This window comes from Pyrgilauda ruficollis, unplaced genomic scaffold, assembly GCF_017590135.1.
Source record: "Pyrgilauda ruficollis isolate IOZ18807 unplaced genomic scaffold, ASM1759013v1 scaffold28, whole genome shotgun sequence".
Classification (NCBI taxonomy): domain Eukaryota; kingdom Metazoa; phylum Chordata; class Aves; order Passeriformes; family Passeridae; genus Pyrgilauda; species Pyrgilauda ruficollis.
Window position 1 is genome coordinate 2,716,101 of NW_024524155.1, and position 17,751 is coordinate 2,733,851.

At 41.2% G+C, this 17,751-nt stretch overlaps 1 protein-coding gene across 1 annotated transcript in view; it reads left to right on the top strand.

Annotated features, from left to right (window-relative positions):
- TTLL5 (tubulin tyrosine ligase like 5) overlaps window positions 1-17,751 on the top strand; it is a 124,662-nt gene that overhangs the window by 64,857 nt on the left and 42,054 nt on the right. The window contains exon 30 of the mRNA XM_041472124.1: window positions 9,235-9,389. Within this exon, the coding sequence (XP_041328058.1) occupies window positions 9,235-9,389 (155 nt within the window). The remainder of the gene's footprint in view (window positions 1-9,234; window positions 9,390-17,751) is intronic.

The window sequence follows — 17,751 nt, forward strand, 5'->3', positions numbered from 1 at the left end:
AGGAATTACATAGAGCAATGAAAGATTAGGTAAAAAAAGTTTATTTTATTCATGTTTCTCATAATAAGAGGCTATTCCGTTTAGCAGGAAGATATTGGAGTAAAAAATTACGGTAAAAGTAGATAGTTATTGTCACAGAATTTATTTACCTTCTGAAACTTCCCAAAATGGGATAGCATTAAGGCTGAAAAATTAGTAGGCCATAGTTTCATCAGACAGAATAATCAGCATTTTGCAAATGATAGATCCATAGGTTTTACCATATTGAAATAAAAAATTATTTGCCTTATGAATAAGATGTTTGCTGTATGTGTGAAAATCAAAACTGTTTTCATCTTCTGAAATATGTCAGACAGCATAGCGAATTTGCTGGGCCATTAATCTGAACTGACCTTTTATACTAAAGAACAGCTGCTGGGCTGCTGCTTCCATGTTTATGGGATTTTCTTTGTTACATTGCTTTACTGTAGTCCATCTTTTTGTTTTGGTAATAGGTTACTGAGACACTTGTGAGGAACTACGTATTTGAAATTGGTGATTTCCCTAGTTATGTCAATTGGATGCTTGCTAATTATTTTACAAATGATGATGTCTTTGTCAATGTGTGCAGTGTAGTGTTTAATGGTACATGGTAAAACAGTTTTTCAGTTTCTCAAAATGTTCTTGTCCTCTTTGTCCATTGCCTCCCATGAGCCTAAGATGGTGACAGTACTGTCAGGGAAACAAGGCAGGTAGGTATGTTAGTGGTGAGCTGGGGAATGAGGCCTGAAGACAGAGTTCAGCAACCCCATTCCATTGGAGAGGAACTTTGTCTTTCTTGCCTTGATTTGTGTTGTAGAGATCTTACTGACTCCTTTGTGACTTCTACACAGCTGAACTAAGAGGGGTTTTTTACCTGTACCTAGCATAAGCCATTGGCCTTTCTTGATGGACAGATGGATGAAGGCTTATCCAGACTACTTTTCCTTTTATACCAGGCTTTAGTCAGAAGTCTTTATTTCATGTGTCTTTAGCATAAAATATTTCCATGTGTTTGCATTGCAAGACTTTCTGCAGGGAGGACATGGAAATACACAGCATATGTGTACATCCAGAGCCAGGTGGCTGAATCCTGGATGCATATGAGTGTTTTTCTTTGTAAATAGCATGCTACTTCTTTCTGAAGCATGCTGTAAGGTAAAAATTCTTCTGCAATGCTGTATCTGTGTGAGGTCCTTATCACTGCCTGGTGATGGGGGGGAGCTGGAGTTGATATCTAGCAGGCTGTAGTACTTCGTAGTTATTAATGCTAGGGAGCTGAAGAATGTGTTGAATTGGCCAGCTTGACCAAGAGGAGGAGGAAGAGAGAAGGAGGGGAAACCTGGTGGGAGCTCTGACTCTGTGCGTGTGTGGGAGAGTGAGAGATTTCGGGTCCCAGCTATCATCAGGAATAGCTCCAATTCTTGCAGCCGGGGAGTTTAATCACAGGGATAACATCAGACCACCCAGGCAAGGGCTATACAGAGCTGCCTCCTTCTGTGCTGTGCAGTCAGTAGGTGCCCAAGATCCAGCGGCCAGGATTCCTGCAAGCATACTGACAGATCCAGTGGAGGAAGGGGCACTTGTCTTACTTTACGTTTTTCATTTAGACAGAAGGTGGAAATGAGCAAGAAGCAGGTGAGTTTAGTAAAACCTTAGGGAAGGGAGCAAGGAAGAATTGAATGGATCATTTTACAGTGTCCCAGGGGGACCCTGTATATTCTATGGGAATCCCAAAATAGTGAGCTTCATCTTAACATCAGCTGCAGCAATATTGGAAGCCCCACCACTCCTCATTTAGCTGTTCTAGTTACACAGTGTGGTACCCTCGCCTGCCTTGTCCTTGACAGAGCAAGCTGCCAGTCTGCCGAAGCACCCTGTACAGGTCCCAGTGGGCATCAGCTCTTTCCTGTCTAGACCAGAACAGCAGAACAAGAGCATTAAATTTAGGGTGCAGCAAATACTTAGAGAAATTTGGTGAGGCTGTTTTCCCCACTGAGGACTTTTGGGTTTGTTTCAGTGATGATCCCTTGGTTTGACTCAACCCACTTTACCTGAGTCTTAGTTTCAGTTTCCTTGTATGACTATTTCTTTGGTTTTTACACTCCTAGTGATGGAGAGAAAGGGAAGTGTAAAGAAAAAAGGCATCTTTCTGTAGTTAGTAAGAGAAGCAAGAAGCAGGCAATCACCTCTGAGGGGTACTTTTCTTTCCTCTCTCACACACTTCTCCACTGCTGCAGCGCCCCATCTTCTCCTCACTCAAACTGTTCACACAGGAGCTGGAATTACTTTTATTACTACTGATTTGTAGCAGCACCAGTAGGTCTCAGCAGAGGTTGTAGGAAGTGAAAATATCACTGTAGTTTCTGCGGTGCTTATGTTGAACTCCTTCTGCTCTGATGCTCCACAGGGAATAGAAGCAGAGGGTTTTGTTATGATGCTGCAACATCTGCAGATAGTCACCAAACAGGCCAGGCTGAGCAGCTAGGTCTCATGTTATGGGAAAGATTACACCCTGGTCATCAAACTTTTGGCAGGATTGTGCCTTGTAAAAATCACTCCCACTGGAAGTTTTGAGGCAGAGAGAGTCTAAATGAAAGCCTGACTTTTTCAGGAGAAGGAAAGAGGGGGAGTTCAGCCATCCGCAGCAGCAGCACTAACTTGAATTTTCTTTTTTCATTGTTAAATGGATGCATATGCTGGAGACACTACAAAGGAATTTGCAAGTTTGTCAGGTTTCCCAGGAATGTCTTTGGCAGGTCTTTGTCTGGAACGTTTTCTGGAGACTGGAACACTTGTGCTCTGTATGCATATGTATATCCTGTAAGCTGGTAAGCTCAGAGAGCAAAGAAGGAATGTCACAGGCCTTTGGCCAGATCAGCCTTGGTACACACACAGATTTCACACTTCCCAGCCTGTTAGCCCCAGTTCTTCCCTCCTGGCCAGTTGTTACTGCAAATTGAAATCTGTACCTAAAATTAAGCTGCTTTAGTATGGAGTGTGGTCAGCTAGATGGCCTGGGTAACAGAAAGGTGGTTTTAGAAAAATCTGTTTGTATGACATGATTTCCTCATGGAATTTGGAGTGGTACATTTTGTTACACTGTTCAGACAGTGGTTGCGTGTGTGTGTGTATGTCTTATTTGTGATTTGGGGTTTTTCTTCCCCCACCCTACTGGGATAGCCTGTTGGATTCCAGTATCTTGATGCATTAAGGAAGGCAGGGCAGCTGGACTACTTCCACTAGTACTGGCAGACGTGCAAGCTGTTAGACCAAGTCATGGTAGCCTGTCCTAGATCCCAGATATACCTGGGAGCTCTGTGGTAAAGCTAGGAAAATGCAACACACTCTAGGGAGAGGACAGGTTAACAGTGAGTATTTATGTTGTTGTAGCATCTAGTCAGTTCTCTCTGAAGGCTGAAGGAAGAAAAATAACTGAAAGAATACAGCAAGATTTCTTTCTTTTTTCCTCCACATGGTAAGTTCTTAGCTCTTCCCTTCTGTTAAAGATTTCATGGATCTTGAAAACCTTAGGGGTGTCTGTGTTTGAGGAAGGCTTGGCAAGTGAAAATACTTGTGGCTAAGAAAGCCAGGTAATGAAAGAAAGAGCATGTTTCATTTGCAAGCTGTTGGATAACATTGGCATTGCTGGATGAACAGTAAGTAACAAAACGGAGAAGTAGGGATTGACTGAAGGATCTTGAAGGAATCAAACTGGGATAAACTTCTGGAAATGCATGCTTACAGAGCATATGGTAAAAATAGATTAAAAGGCAAAGGAGACTAAAAATGATGAAATTTTGCACATTTTCAGTTTTCAACTGGAGTGGTTCTCTCTTTGAGCTCATGATACAGTGTCATCTCGTCCTGACTGACTCACCAAAATTTTAATTTTAATTAAATTTTAAAATTTAATTCTCGTCTGATCCTAAGGCAGAGGAGTAGTGATTTTATGTGTATCTTATCATGATCCTTGTCCAATCCTTCTTTAAACAAAAAAGTTTCTCAGTAAACTGTTTATTCGTGTATGCCTTTGTTGATGGGGTTTGTTGTGCTGAAAACTCTCCTCCTGTTTCTGACTGAAAATTTTATAATTTTGAAGGTTTTTTGGAAGAGACAAAGTAGACCTATGGTTACTTCATTCTTTTGGCATATCTTTTAGGCTTGACATGTGAAATATAGCTTGAGCTCTGGACCCCTTTTCCTCCTCACCAGTCAGAACGATCCAAATGGAAATGCGAGATGTGTGAAGTGCAGAGGATGAAGTGTGGCTCCAAGTAAGAGAAATGATCTTTAGACTTCGTAGATCCCCAAGCTCCACCACTTTTTAGACAACAAGATATGACTGGCTTCTGCCAGAAAAGTACTAAAACTGACAACTGGAGAGGATCACGTAGGCAGTTTATAGTGTATTGCTTGTTGTAACATGTTGACCAGAGAAACTTTGGATCTGTTGTTCAGGGTGTTGGTAATGAAAATTTAAGTCACTTTTTCATTGCCTGCCAAGAGGGGCAGAGTAACAACTTCTAGTGGTGATGTGTCCCTGTTCACCCTGGTTGACTCCTACAAACTACTAAGAGAAGCATTCAGGCTTTCAGGAGGCTTTTCCTGAATCCATGGAGGCTGATCTGCAACATCATTTCTATTGTTTTCTTTTTCTGATTGTTATAATTGATGGCTTTAGCTTATTTCAACCATTAGAGAAGATCAAAAAGAAAAGATTAATGTAGAAAAAAAAGATTATTGGATATGAAAATGGGAAACTCTTGAAGGACTAGTATAATGTGGATCAGAAAAGCGAAAGATACTAAGCTATTTTTCTGACTCTTGCTTATGATTCCTTAAAAGTATTATACAATGGATCTTTGTCTGTAGACTGCTATTAATTGAAAGCAAATTCTATCCTGAAGTTTTTATTCCTATCTGTACTTGGAGAGTTCATATTTCATATTGAATTTTTAAAACAGATTAACAAAAACAAACCCTTCAACTCCTATATTTAGCACTTTGGGGTATCACTCTGTGTTGTGGTCTTGTTTTCAGTCTTAAGGTTTTTTCAGAAATAAACTTCTCTGAATAAGGCATGATCATAAAATCAGTTCTTTTAAGCTTACGTGTCTCTGCTGGCAAGGCAAGTGTATTGCAGTCATAAACGTACCTTGTAATATTTAAAAATAAATATAGAAAATATTTCAGCATTATGCAATAATTTGTCTTTTGGCTTATTAGCATTATATTGCAGTAAATGTAGCAATACATATAAGTACTGTTTCTAACACAGGTCTCTATTGATATGGCTGTGACAAACCACATGTTCTTCTCTCCTCCCCCCATTTTTTCATGTTGTATCATAAATAGAAGTACATCAAGTGGACTCTTTTCCTTCCATAAGAGCTTTTGGGAATTTACTATATCATGGTGTTCTTCAGTCAGCATGTTCCTTTCAGCTGCTGAAATCTTTGCTGTCTCAAGCAGTTTAAAAATTGTAGCCAAACTTTATGAATCCTTCTATCATGAGAGATTAGCTGTGTATTGTCTTGCCTTTTGCAAAGTCCACAAAGAATGTGTAGATGTGACAAGAGATGTTTGAAAATTGGGATGTTTGAAGTGTGCAATGCAGGCACACAGGTCTCCTGTCATACTGTCAGTGTCAGGAAAAATATTCTTAAGTCCATTACTGCTAATGAAAAACAGGAATCTTACCAAGCAGGAGAGTTTGAACCCATCTTGTTGCAACTCAATTTGAAAACTGTCTTAATTCTTAGAGATCCACACCAGTAACCACCTTCTCTGTTGAGCCCCACTAGCCTGCCTTGGTTTTGGAGAGATTTTTTTATTTGTTTGGTTTTGCTCCATTAGTACTATTTCTGAAGGTACAAGCTCCAGGTGTTCTACATTACCTTTTACACCGAAGTACCAACTGATTTGCTGCTAAGTGTTTGTCTCTGTAAAGGGAGGAATGCAGTTCTGTGAGGTGCACAGGAAGACTAGAAAATGAAGCCCCTGCTGAGAACAGATGTGTTGGGGGTGCCTCCCAGTAATCCTCCCAAACATCCTGGCCAGCTAATTATAGCAGCTGAGATGTCTCAAAGCATGGCACAGTAACAAGCAGTAACACCTGTCTGGGTGGGCTGGCTGCAGCTAAACCTTATATTCTTACTGATGTTCTCTCTCTTTCTGAATCCTTTGCCTGTTTTTAATCCTGCTGTAGTTTAAACACCTGTCTGTCTGGAATGTGTGAAATGTCACTATTACCCATGCTAAGCTATTTGCTCACCTGCTTAAAAAGACAGCTTTCAAATAAGCTATGATACATTGATACAATGATAATTAAAGAGGAAATCATGTCACCGTAATAGAGTAGGATTGAGGTCGTAATTCATCAGACTAAATGGTTCTTGGCATCAAGATAATGAGGAGAGAAAATTGGATGAAGTCATCTTCATTTCTCACATTGGATGTGTTAGCAAAGTTGTGGTCACTGTTGCTGACAAGCTAAGAATTGTATATAACCTATTTTATTTACCATGTTGCCTTCTGTGTTTGCATCATTTACCATTCTTCCTTCTTTTCAGACAATAAATTCTTTGAGACCAGCAGCTGTCATTGTTAGGTATTTGTATGGTGCCTGGCACAATCAGAACTAAATCTTATTTGAAGCTTTCTGTTACTGCAATGAAGATGCTTTAAATTTTAATTAAATTCTATGGAACACAGCAACATTAAGGGTGAGGTAGAGGCACCAAAATGTCACTTAATACTGTTTTCTGTATAAGGTGGATAACACTACCCATTACTAATCTTGTCTGATAAAGCCCCACTGTAAGATCTTGTCTTAAATTGCTTATAGTGCTCTGAAACTTTATTCATTTGAATTAATCTTTTCTGTGCTTGTTGTTTAGTTTTCAGAGCATTTCAGGCAAGGTGAAGTCTTCCACCCAAAACCAAGGCTTGGCTAAAAGAATATTTTGTGCCTTTTGATATCTACAGAACTTTTCTTTTACATCTCTTCATCTCCCATGCTTTGAAATAGCAATTTGGAATTCAGAATTTTGTTAAAGCTTGATTGCAGAGTAACTGTTTAAAAAGCTTCAGGTGTAATATACTCAGCAAGACCTGCTAGACCTTCTCAGCTTCCTGAAGGTTCCCTCCACACTGAGGCTGCTAAACTGAATTTCTCTGTATTTGCACCTCTAATGTACTTTGGCTTGAGCTCCTATTCTCCGTGTTTTCAGTAACCTGGTCCATGTTGGTTTGGGGATTTGTCTGACTTGACTGCAGAATTAGAAGGAATTGTGCCAGGTGTGGAGAACAGCTAGGATATGGAGGCTGTGAAATTTGTATCTGGACATAATTTAGGAGAGGCCACTGAGAACCATTCAGACAGAACAGAAATGGATGGAGTGGTAGTGTGGTAAATGTGGTCCAGTGGGCAGCCCAACAAAGAGGCTGGGAAAAGGAGTGGACTGGGGAGGGGAATAAAACCAGAACTACTAGGATATAGGACGCATGAGAAACCAAGAATGGAAGTGTGGAAAGACAGATCAAGTAACTACTCCTGTGGAAAGTTCCAGACCTGAAATAATGTGGGTCAGGGTCCAGATGTAGTGAGGAAGCTAGTGCTGAAAGTCTGTAAGAATGAAACTGTACTGAGGAAAGAAGGGAGAATGACACTGGAAATGCAGAAGCTGAGACTGACTGTGTGAGAATAATGACACACAGATGAGGAGCAAGAATGGGAAAGGATAGACCTGAGAAGGGATGAGATAAAGGTGGCTGCTTTTGGAGAAGTGGGCAGAAGCCTAGGGTATAACCACTAGATTTTAATCCTGTCCAGAACTTGGAGTTCTGAACCTACAAAATGCTTAGGTGCCTTGTACTACTAAAACACAGGAGGGACAATGTACTGTGTTGTCAATGGCAATGTTTATCGTCCAGAGTTCAGTAAGAGGACTGTAGTCCTGAACAAGCCCATTTTAAGTATGAGTGTATTGCATTGCAATGAAGGTGGTATGTACTTGTTTGAGCAATTGCACACAAATTCTGTTACAAAGAGCATTGTTAAGCTATGCTTAAGTCACACTTTAAGTGTCTTAATAAGCATCCCCCTTTGAGATCTGGAGCAGGGCTAGGCATTAGACTCTTATTTCTTTTTGTGTCCTGTTTCACTGGACACATGCCTTCAGTTGCTACAGAAGGGAGGAGGGCCAATACAGGTAAGTCAGGTTCACCATATGATCCTAGGCATTATGCAGACCCTGATGTTTCTGTTGTTCCTAAAAAGTAACGTGTAATCATGTAATTTAAAGTAGTTGTATGTCAGGGCCTGACTAGAAGGCCTTTGCAAAGTTGGCTTTTCAACTTTTCTATTGTTTTGTTACTTTTTTTTCTGAAATGTAAACCATTCTACTGCTGTAGTAGATCCATTGCATGATGTATTTCTTCAGTACCTCAACAATAGCGTCTGCGTGCAGAGTTTGATCTTTCAAGAGTATAAGCAGCATGGGAGGAATGCTCAGAGAAAGAAACAATGTTATATGCTTAAAAACTTACAGGTTTTAGAGCTTGATATTGCAAATATACACCTGACATGATCTTTGTGCATTTACTTGTGTGAACACAGTATTTTTAAGTGGTTATGTGAGCAGTTTCTTTAATGTTTGGTTGAGTTTTGGTTTGAATTTTATATCCAAAGTACTTGTGCTTTTGGGTTGTGCCTGTATGTTTGTATAGAGATGGGTAGAGACAGGCCAGGTGTGTATGGTTGGCTTACTGACACAGCTCACCATGACTGGAGAGATACTCTGGTCTTTGCTCAGTGTAATATTAAAGCTTCTAATTTTTGATTAATGCATGTGGAGTTTATTTTGCACGTGGCAGGAACTTTTTACTTTGGGATTTTTGCCCCATCTTTGTCCTTTTCCTCCTCTGCTCTTCTGTGAATTGGGAGGGTTGTAATTTTTGTGCTGGCCCCTGAATTCATCTCAGGTACAGTGGATGCTGGTGTCATCACTCACTGCTTTATGCAACTAGCACAGTGCTTTTGCATTTGAATATTTCCATATTCTAGCAATTTCACTTATCTTAGTACATACTCTGTCACATTTACTTAGTGATACCTTTTTCTCTTCTCTTAGCTTTTTATTGTCTCTGATAGTTTGTGTGGGTTTGTTTTTGTTTTGTTTCTTTTGTTTGTTTGTTTGTTTGCCTCTTTAGTTAACAAACCTGGACTTGGCAAGTGGAGCTATAAGCAAGGGGAATGCAGCTGCCCCACTGAGCTACTGGTCACCACTCAACAAAAGAGGGTCACTGTGGCCTGTTCAGTCAGACACTCATAGAGATGACAAAAGATCTGTCTCTTCAGCAGTCAGGTAAGTTAAAATTGCTGCTCTAGCTTTTTGAAGAAGAATGCAATGCACTCATGGCTTATTTGTAATTTGTGTTTGGCTTCTTGCTCTGATGCAGGAGCATGTCCAGAGAGGGGCAGCAGAGCTGGCGAAGGGTCTGGAGCACAAGTGTTATGTGAAGCAGCTAAGGGAGCTGAGTTTGTTTATCCTTGAGAAAAGGTGTCTTGGGGAGTGGGGGGCACAATATTGCTCTGTACAACTCCTTCCAGGGAAGTTGTAGCAAGGTGTGTGTTGGTCTCTTCTCCCACATAACAAACTATAGGACGTGACAAAATGACCTCAAGTTCCATCAGGGGAAGTTTAGATTGGATATTAGGAAAAATTTATTCACCAAAAGGGTTTTCAGGTATTGGAACAGACCACCTAGAGAGGTGGTGGACTCACCTAAGGATTTTTAATACATGTGTAGATGTGGTAGTTAGGGACATGTTTTAATGGTGAACTTGGTAGTGTTAAGGTTAATAGCTGGACTTGAGGCTCTTAAAAGGAGGATCTTCTCTAGCATAAACAAATGTGTGATTCTAAGGGCTTAGTAATGGTTCCTCTCAGGTCTAGAAACTAACCATATGAAAATAGCTATGTTCCCAGAGCTGTCAGGTTCATGGTGAAATAAGGGCATAGATGAATGTGGTGGATGAGAGGGAAATGTTTGTTTTCCCTTGATCATTTCCCATCCCTGCATCTGTAAGTTTAGGTTTGCTGGCATTGAGATGTATATGCAGAATGCAGACTTAGACCTGATGCTGCAAAAATCTCCACTAAGTCCTCATCTTCATGCTTTTTCCTTGAATATCAAGTGTAGATTATTCAAGGATAGAGCAGTGTTTATCAGAGTTTCTTTTCCAGATGTGTTCTTTATACTCTATATTAATTTTGGGCATTGAAATTTATACTTACGGCTTATACACTCCTGGGAATCAGGGCAGAGGACTGATTCTGCAGTAAAACCATTCTTCCTGTGATTCAAAGAGCAGCAAGATTTACTTGCAGGAGTCTGAATCTTGGAAGCTAGGAACAAGGCAAACTTGCTGCAGTAACCAGGCTGGAATACAGGCTCAAGACTGCTGGAGATTTGAGTTCTTCCTTTGCCACTCCAGTAAATAATACGAGTCATTTGCCTAAGTGTTCGTTTTTGTCTTCTAAAACAGAATAATAGAGCAGAGCTTCTCCAAGACAGGAATTTAGGTCTGGAAAGTACTATGTACATGAAAATACTGATTTTTATCACTTGTGCCTGACTGCTACTGGAAGATAGAGAGAAGTAAGAAAGGGAGAAACACAGTGCAGAAGTCGTGTGATCTGAGTGGTGATCCTTTCCCAGATGGGTCCTTCAATAGAAAGATTGTAATGGGATTTGGAAAGCTCAAGGAAAATTGTTCTTATTTCATCAGTCACTACTTTTCATCCTGCCCGAAGAAGAGGAATGTGAGAAATTAATTCCTGGCCTGTTTCTGTTCCAGCACAATGTTTGCCTCAGGGGTTTAAAGTTATTGAGAGAAATGGTGGTGATTCTGCTCTTGGACCCCATCCAGGCAAGCTATTACCTACTCCAAATAAAGAACTTATCCAACAGGTGTAAATTGCCTTTCCCTCCTACATAGCTTGGGAGAGCAGCAGCTTGCAGGCTGTCCTAGAGCTTCCATTCCCTTTTCAGCTCTGTTTGCACCTTTACATGAGCTCACAGACTGAGCTGCAGACCCCACTACTAATGCCCATAACTCCACTCTGAATGACTTCCAGGGCAGTGCCTCATCTAGGATTGTGTGCATAGTTTAATGCCTTCAGTTAAAGTTTGTGTTTTATTTTGTACAGCAATCTGAAAATACTTCAGAATTTTCCAGTCACAACTGATAAAGATCCCATCTTCAAACCTTTTATGAGTCATTTAGTCTTTCATTACTTCAGTTGCTCTGTTTTCTGTCCTCAGAATAAGAGTCACAAAGATGCCTTAAGACTCGCTATTGAATTATTTTATCTTCATGGTTGCTTTTATTGAATGGCCAAAATACTGGGAGTTAAGACTTTTGTATAAATCTGGAAATGATTGATGCACTTGAGGCAGTGCTGGATTACTTGGTTTGTAAACTTCTGTTTAATGAGAGAATTCTAAAAGGAATATCAAGGGCATGGTATATAGAAATGGCTATCTTGTATTGTAAATGCCTTTTCTGCTGCTTGATTGATTTGTTACATTGGAGCAAGCAATTCATAGCTTCAGGGTCATCTGATGGGTGTCAGCCTGTGCTCAGTGCTGGGTGACTGAAGAAAAGCTTCCTGTTTTGAGATTGAGATTCTCATCTATCAGTTGCAGAATTCAGCAAGGGTGGAATTGTTCTCTGAATGGGTCTCTTATCTGGCTTACACTTAGCTCCAGTTCAGGCATCTGTCTCTGAAGTGGAGTCCTCACTCAGTTTTTTGTGTGGTTCTGTGCCATACAAAGTTGGTTACAAAATTTTGGTTTGATGCTCGCAAAGCTGTAGGATTCAGGCTATTCTTTTAGACAAATCATCTTCCCCTTTAATTCCCACTCTCCCAGTAGTGGCTTATCTAAATGTATCTCAAAAGAATTCGTTGATTCCTTTTCTTTGAATGAGTTAAGGTGCTAAACTAGTAGTCTGCTTGCCAAAAGGCAAAGGAGGTCTTGGGTTTGCAATACAGAGACCAAAGGATGGTTTTAGGTATTTTTTAAATCTGCACTGCTGTGCATGTTGAGATTTTTTTTTTGCCATTTTCTATAAGTATTGGCACTGTTTCCGCTCAAATGACATCCTAGCCTATTGCTGCACCTCTGACAAAGAAGCCTACAGGGCTGCACATGAGGTGAAATGTTCCAAGTTGTATGTGGCCTTACTTCTGACTACTGTGATGTGACTGTCAACCTCTGCCATGTTTGCTGCAGATCTGCCTTTGTTGCCCGATGTATATCAAGGAAATTATGCCAAATCTGTTCTCTCCTTCTTTAATCCTAGTCCTGTCTCAGTGCCATGTCTCAGTTCTGTCTCAGCTTCTCACTCAGTCCATCAGGCAGGATTGTCACTCCTTCACGTTGTGCTGTAAAGGCATTACATGTGATTACATGCAATGTAATTTGTAGTAGAGTTATTAAGGATTGCCGTATGTAATTTTTATCACTATTTTAGTAACGTAATCCAAGGACCACAACCATGAAAGTGATTCCTCATTATCCAGTGAAACTGTGAGTCTACTGAAGCCAAGACTATACTAGAGCTGCTCTTGAGAAGTTATTTTCCTGAAAGCATTGTTGGTTTCATAGAAAATGTAAAAAATCAGGTGTTTATTAGAATAAAACTTGTTGATTCAGAACATAAACTAGCTTTGAAGTACCTGTTAGCAAATAGCTGTGTAATCCCTAGTTGTGAGGACAGTAGATGGAGGTTAATAGAGGTTTCTGGCACTGGAATTTGCAGCTGCTGTGCCACTTGTTTTTTGAAAAAGACAGTGGATTTCATCTCCAATAATTACTTGGGCTCTGCAGGTCACTAAATCTCTAAGACCTGGACCAAAACTAGCAAGAAATATTTCCTTCTAGCTGGTACAGATTTCTGTGTTTTCATTGGGCTCCTTGTATTTGGCAGCAGCCATCCTTGCTTGTGTTCATCTCATAGGGGCAGTAAATTGGCAAGAATTAAGCAGTGAAATGGTCAGTGTGTTCTCACATCTGTTTCATTAGCTTCCTGCTCGCTCATAACATCTGTCCCAAACCTGAAGACTGACCTCACACTTCTAAACTGCTCAGCATATTTTTTCCTTGGATTTTCTGACAGACTTACCTAATTTGGTTAGGGCAGGTAGGCAGGCTTCCTTGTCATCAGTCAGAGGGTAGAATGGCAGTCAACTTTATATTAGAGAGCCTGTGAAGTGCTACTGTAGTCAGAGAGAACGGATTCTCCTCTTTTCCTTGCTTGACATGTCTGAAATACTTTCTTAGCTCATAATTTTTGCCAAGGTGCTCAGGTTCACCAAGAAATGTTTTGTTGGTAGACTCATCTGATCTGTTTTAAATTTATATGAACACATGCTTTTTCAATTTTCTGATCTAAGGAGGTTTTAAGTTTAATTTACTCTGGTATCACTCTCAGTAATAGCAGCAGCTCTCAGGGCCTAGCAGGCCGTGTGCACATACCTGCTGCATGTCCAGGTTCCCAATCTCTGCTTTGGGTATTTTTTTTTTTTTTACTTTTCCTTGCCTAGAAGTATAGAATAGCGTGGAAAACCAGAAGAAGCTGTCTAGACATTTATCATCTCAGATGCTTCTGGGTTGCATTGCATATATTTACTGCTCATGTACAGATCAACAACGTAGGTGCAGGAAATCCAGTACTACTTTAAGTGCTTCCTGTGCCTGCTCTAATAGAAAATACGTATCCATTTATATCCCAAAAATTCTACAGCAAAATGATTGTACACTTTGCTCACTTGCACACCCCAGTTGACGAAAAGGGTCTCCCAAATCAGGACTTTCCTTTTAATTGCTGGCCTTCCTTAGCCTTGGCTGGGTAGTGGATATTTTATATCCCAATTCCCCACCTAGTGCCTACTACTGCTTCATGCTGATTTCTTTTACTGCTAGGGGTACATGTACTATGTGTTCTAGGTTTCAGATGCTCTGATCACACCAGGTATATGTCCTTTGGACTTATGAGGAAGAATCCAGGTCTCTTTTGAGGGTTTTTTCGTAGCTGGTGTATTTGGCTTCTGTAGTTTCCCTGAATCTTTTGAGTTTTGTCAGAAAGACCCCAGACAGCAATCAGCAGCTAATTATGATTCACTGGTCTCAATCCTTTGTGTCATAGGGGCAGCTGGCTGTGTTTGACATAAAGGGAAGGTGAAAGTGGCTTTGTTTCCTCAGTTTTTATTTTAAATTTTGGAGCTGTGGAATATGAAATAAAAAATCATGCTTGAACCCTGACTAGACAGGCTCTGAAGAGCAATGAGAAAAGGGAGACTGAAATAGACAAAAGATGTGCAGAGTGATTCTTACAAGGATAGAAGGGTGAGCACTTGATGGGACAGTCTTGATTTTTTGCAACCCTTGAGCTAGATTAGGGTGGGCTTAGCATGGCAGAAGTAGCATGGGTGTTGCAGTTGGGTCTGTGGGAGAAAGTTAACTACGTATGGCCTTGCAGCTAGAAGTAAGGACAAGAGAATTTCCTGGGATGCTGGTAGCTAACACCAAGTTTTTTATAAGAATAAATATATTCTCTGTTACATAAGTGTTGCCTTGTAGTTCTGGGTTGATGGTAACTTCATTCTCTTCCAAATTGTTTTTTCAAGCTCCCTGTGGTTTCTTGCAAAGTGGAGGCTACCTGACTGCTCTCCAGTGCTGCATTTGCCAAGTGTTTAGAGCCTGTTTGTTTGCACAGCATCTAGGTGTAAGGTGATTTGGAGGCTCTGCTATGCTGATGCCTCTGGAGGAAATGAAGGGAGAAAGCAGCAAGCACTGAGAGTTGGTTACACAGTAGGTCCTCAGTTCAGTCTGAGCAAACTGCAGTGACCTTAACACTGCCCTGGCTAAGCACTACAGAAGTGCCAGAGCAGCAGCCCTGAGTCCAGCCCTCTGCTAGTATAGCCACATGTCTGTTCCTTGTTCCCCACAGTGCTTGTTCTCTTCTCTTTTCTCTTCGCCTTAATGCCTGAATTAATTCAATTTCTTTATTTGAGGTAGAGAAGTAATTGAGGGTGAGTTCAGTGATTTTTCTGTAATCTCTGTCTGCATTGCCTCAGCAGCTCTGTCATGCTGATTCTACCTGTGGTTCATGAGAGAGGCAGCATTTCTGAGAGCCCTGAAATTGGGGTTTATTACTTCCTGCTCAGAGGAGGTTTAAGGAGGGCAGGTGAAAAATAGAACTATTACCTGGGTAGCTGTGCATTTTTACAAGTCACCCTGTTTCCAGTTTGTGCATGTTCTCCCTGTGCCTCAATGCATATTTGTGCCTGTATTTCCTGCCTTAACAACCTCTTACCTTTAGTTGTTTTTTTTTCTTCCATGCATGTCTCCCAGGGTCACCAGTGACAACTTGTTAAGTGTGGAAGTGAATTGGCTGACTTAACCTTCAGAAATACATGGCTCACCTTGTATTTTTTTTTTCTATATATATATTGGTCACACTAAGGAAACTTGTGTTGTCAGGGCCAATTGCTCTCCATCCTGCTTGGAAACCGCTCTGGGCCTCAGCACCATGGATTGGCACAGTCCTCAAGGATCCCTGCTTCCCACAGCTAGGCCTTGGCTCTGTCTGTGTGGAGGCTGCAGGAGAGGGAAGGCGGAAAGCTCGTGACTTGCCCAGACAGTCTGAGGCCTGGCCCCGCAGCCTCGGCTCCCCAGACGCTGTTGAGTCGGACTTGGCCGGCAGCCGCTGCGCTGTTACTTTGCCGAGGTAATAAGTGAGATTAATCACAGGACCCTTTCCAGAGGCAGAGGAGGTTTGTGCTGCGTGCAGGGAGACCGTAGGAGCCAGTGCTGGGAGCTGGAGGCAAAACTGAGGCCTCACAGCAGGGCAGAGCCGGGCACCAGTGAAGCTGTGCGAGCGCGGCCTCTCTACTCAGCTGCTTGTGGGAAGCATTGCTGCAGCTGCGGCCTGCGGCCTCCCCTGCATGGGCCTTTTTGAGCACAGGGGCCACAGCCACTGCGTTACCTTTGTCTGCTGGCCTTGGACAGTTACATTTTCTGCCAATAACTCTCAAAATGTGAGGGGGACCAAGCTTCTTTTTGACTGTGTGACTTCCAGAGGAGATAAGAGGATCTCTCCTACTATTCCCTATGGCAAACTACGGAGAGCAAGCAGCCCATGTTGATAAGTGGAGGGGAGTGATAGGGGTCTTCTTCTCCCAAACCAATACTACATAATGATTTTGGGTTTCCTCTTTTCAGCTGCCTCCACAAACTGACCTTACCCTGATGTAAACGCAAGATTTGCTATCCTAGACTGGGCTGCTAATCTCTTCAATTCTCCCGTCCTCTGCTTCAGAGCCACTGTCTTCACTGTCATCAGTACAAAAATGGTCTGATGGGCAGCAGGGAAATTCCTTTTCTGAGGGGAAGATAGATTTTGCCTTCTAACTGATAACAGCTGGCATGTAGTTCTTGCAATACTTTGTTCTGCGTAGTCTAGTATGGATATTGTCATTCATCATACTTTACCTTCTGCAAAAAATGTAGTCCCATTGAGTTGTAGCAATGGGTTCCATGGGTGGTGCATATTATGCAAAAGTTTCCTTTTTTAATTTTTTCCCAAATTTTGCCAAAATTCTGTGTACCTGTAACAAGATCACATGAAGGCAAACAGAAATGCTTGATTTATTTTCTGCCCTATTTATTCTCTTTTTATCATCTCCCTTCTTGTTTGTCTCTCCCAAACTAAACAGTTCCATTCTTTTGAAATTATAAATGGAAATCTTCCTGGCCCTCTAATAATTGTCTGGCTATCTTTACAGAGGTAATAAGAAATGAAAACAGTACATCAAGAAGGGGTAAAACATTAGTTTCATGTAAATAACACTAGTATCTTTAATTTCTATCTCAGCTTAGGTATAGTAATATCTTGTTGGTTTCTAACCATGCTAAACACTGAGGTTTTTTTCAATATGCAGTTTTTTTTCTTTGATTATTACAGTAAATGTTGAACTGAGCAACAGGTATAAGTAATTCATTTTTTCAGGGATTTTTTTTTCTTTTCCCATTCCTTGCTAGGCAACTCTTCTTTTCCTGCACTGGTGGATTTTGTTGGCTGTGGTGGAAGTTGTATCTTTTCTGTTCTGTTAAACACCTAATTCAATATGGAACAAGTTGAAATCTTCTAGTGTCTTGCACTACTTAACTCAAAATGTTCCACCAGTTTTCCCTGATCTCAGAGGTCTTTGAAATACACTGTATCAGTTCTAGATATTTCATGTTGCAAAGTGGCCAGCACATATTCCTTTCCTCCGCGTTTGTTTAAACCTCCCATTCACCAGTAAAGTAGTTGTTTTCCAGAGTGGTTTTCAGAGGGTTAATGTGCCTGTAGTTCTCATGGGGTAGATCTACTCTGCTCCTTACATTCTTGTAGGAATGAGGGGACCCTATATTCTGGTGCCCTGAAGGAGTGGCTCTGACTACAGCAGCCCTCCTCTCTAAAGGAGTTCTGAAAGGGTTACAAGGGAGCCTTGGCTGTTTCTTTGAGCTATTTGGAAAGGACTGGCCTCAGACAGCTTGGCAGGAACCTGAGGCCCTGTTTTTTCCAGCCCAGCCCTTCCTTCTGCGCAGAGCTGTCAGGGAATCCCACGAATGTCTGGTTTTCCCCCCTTTCCTAATTCTTTTAACAATATT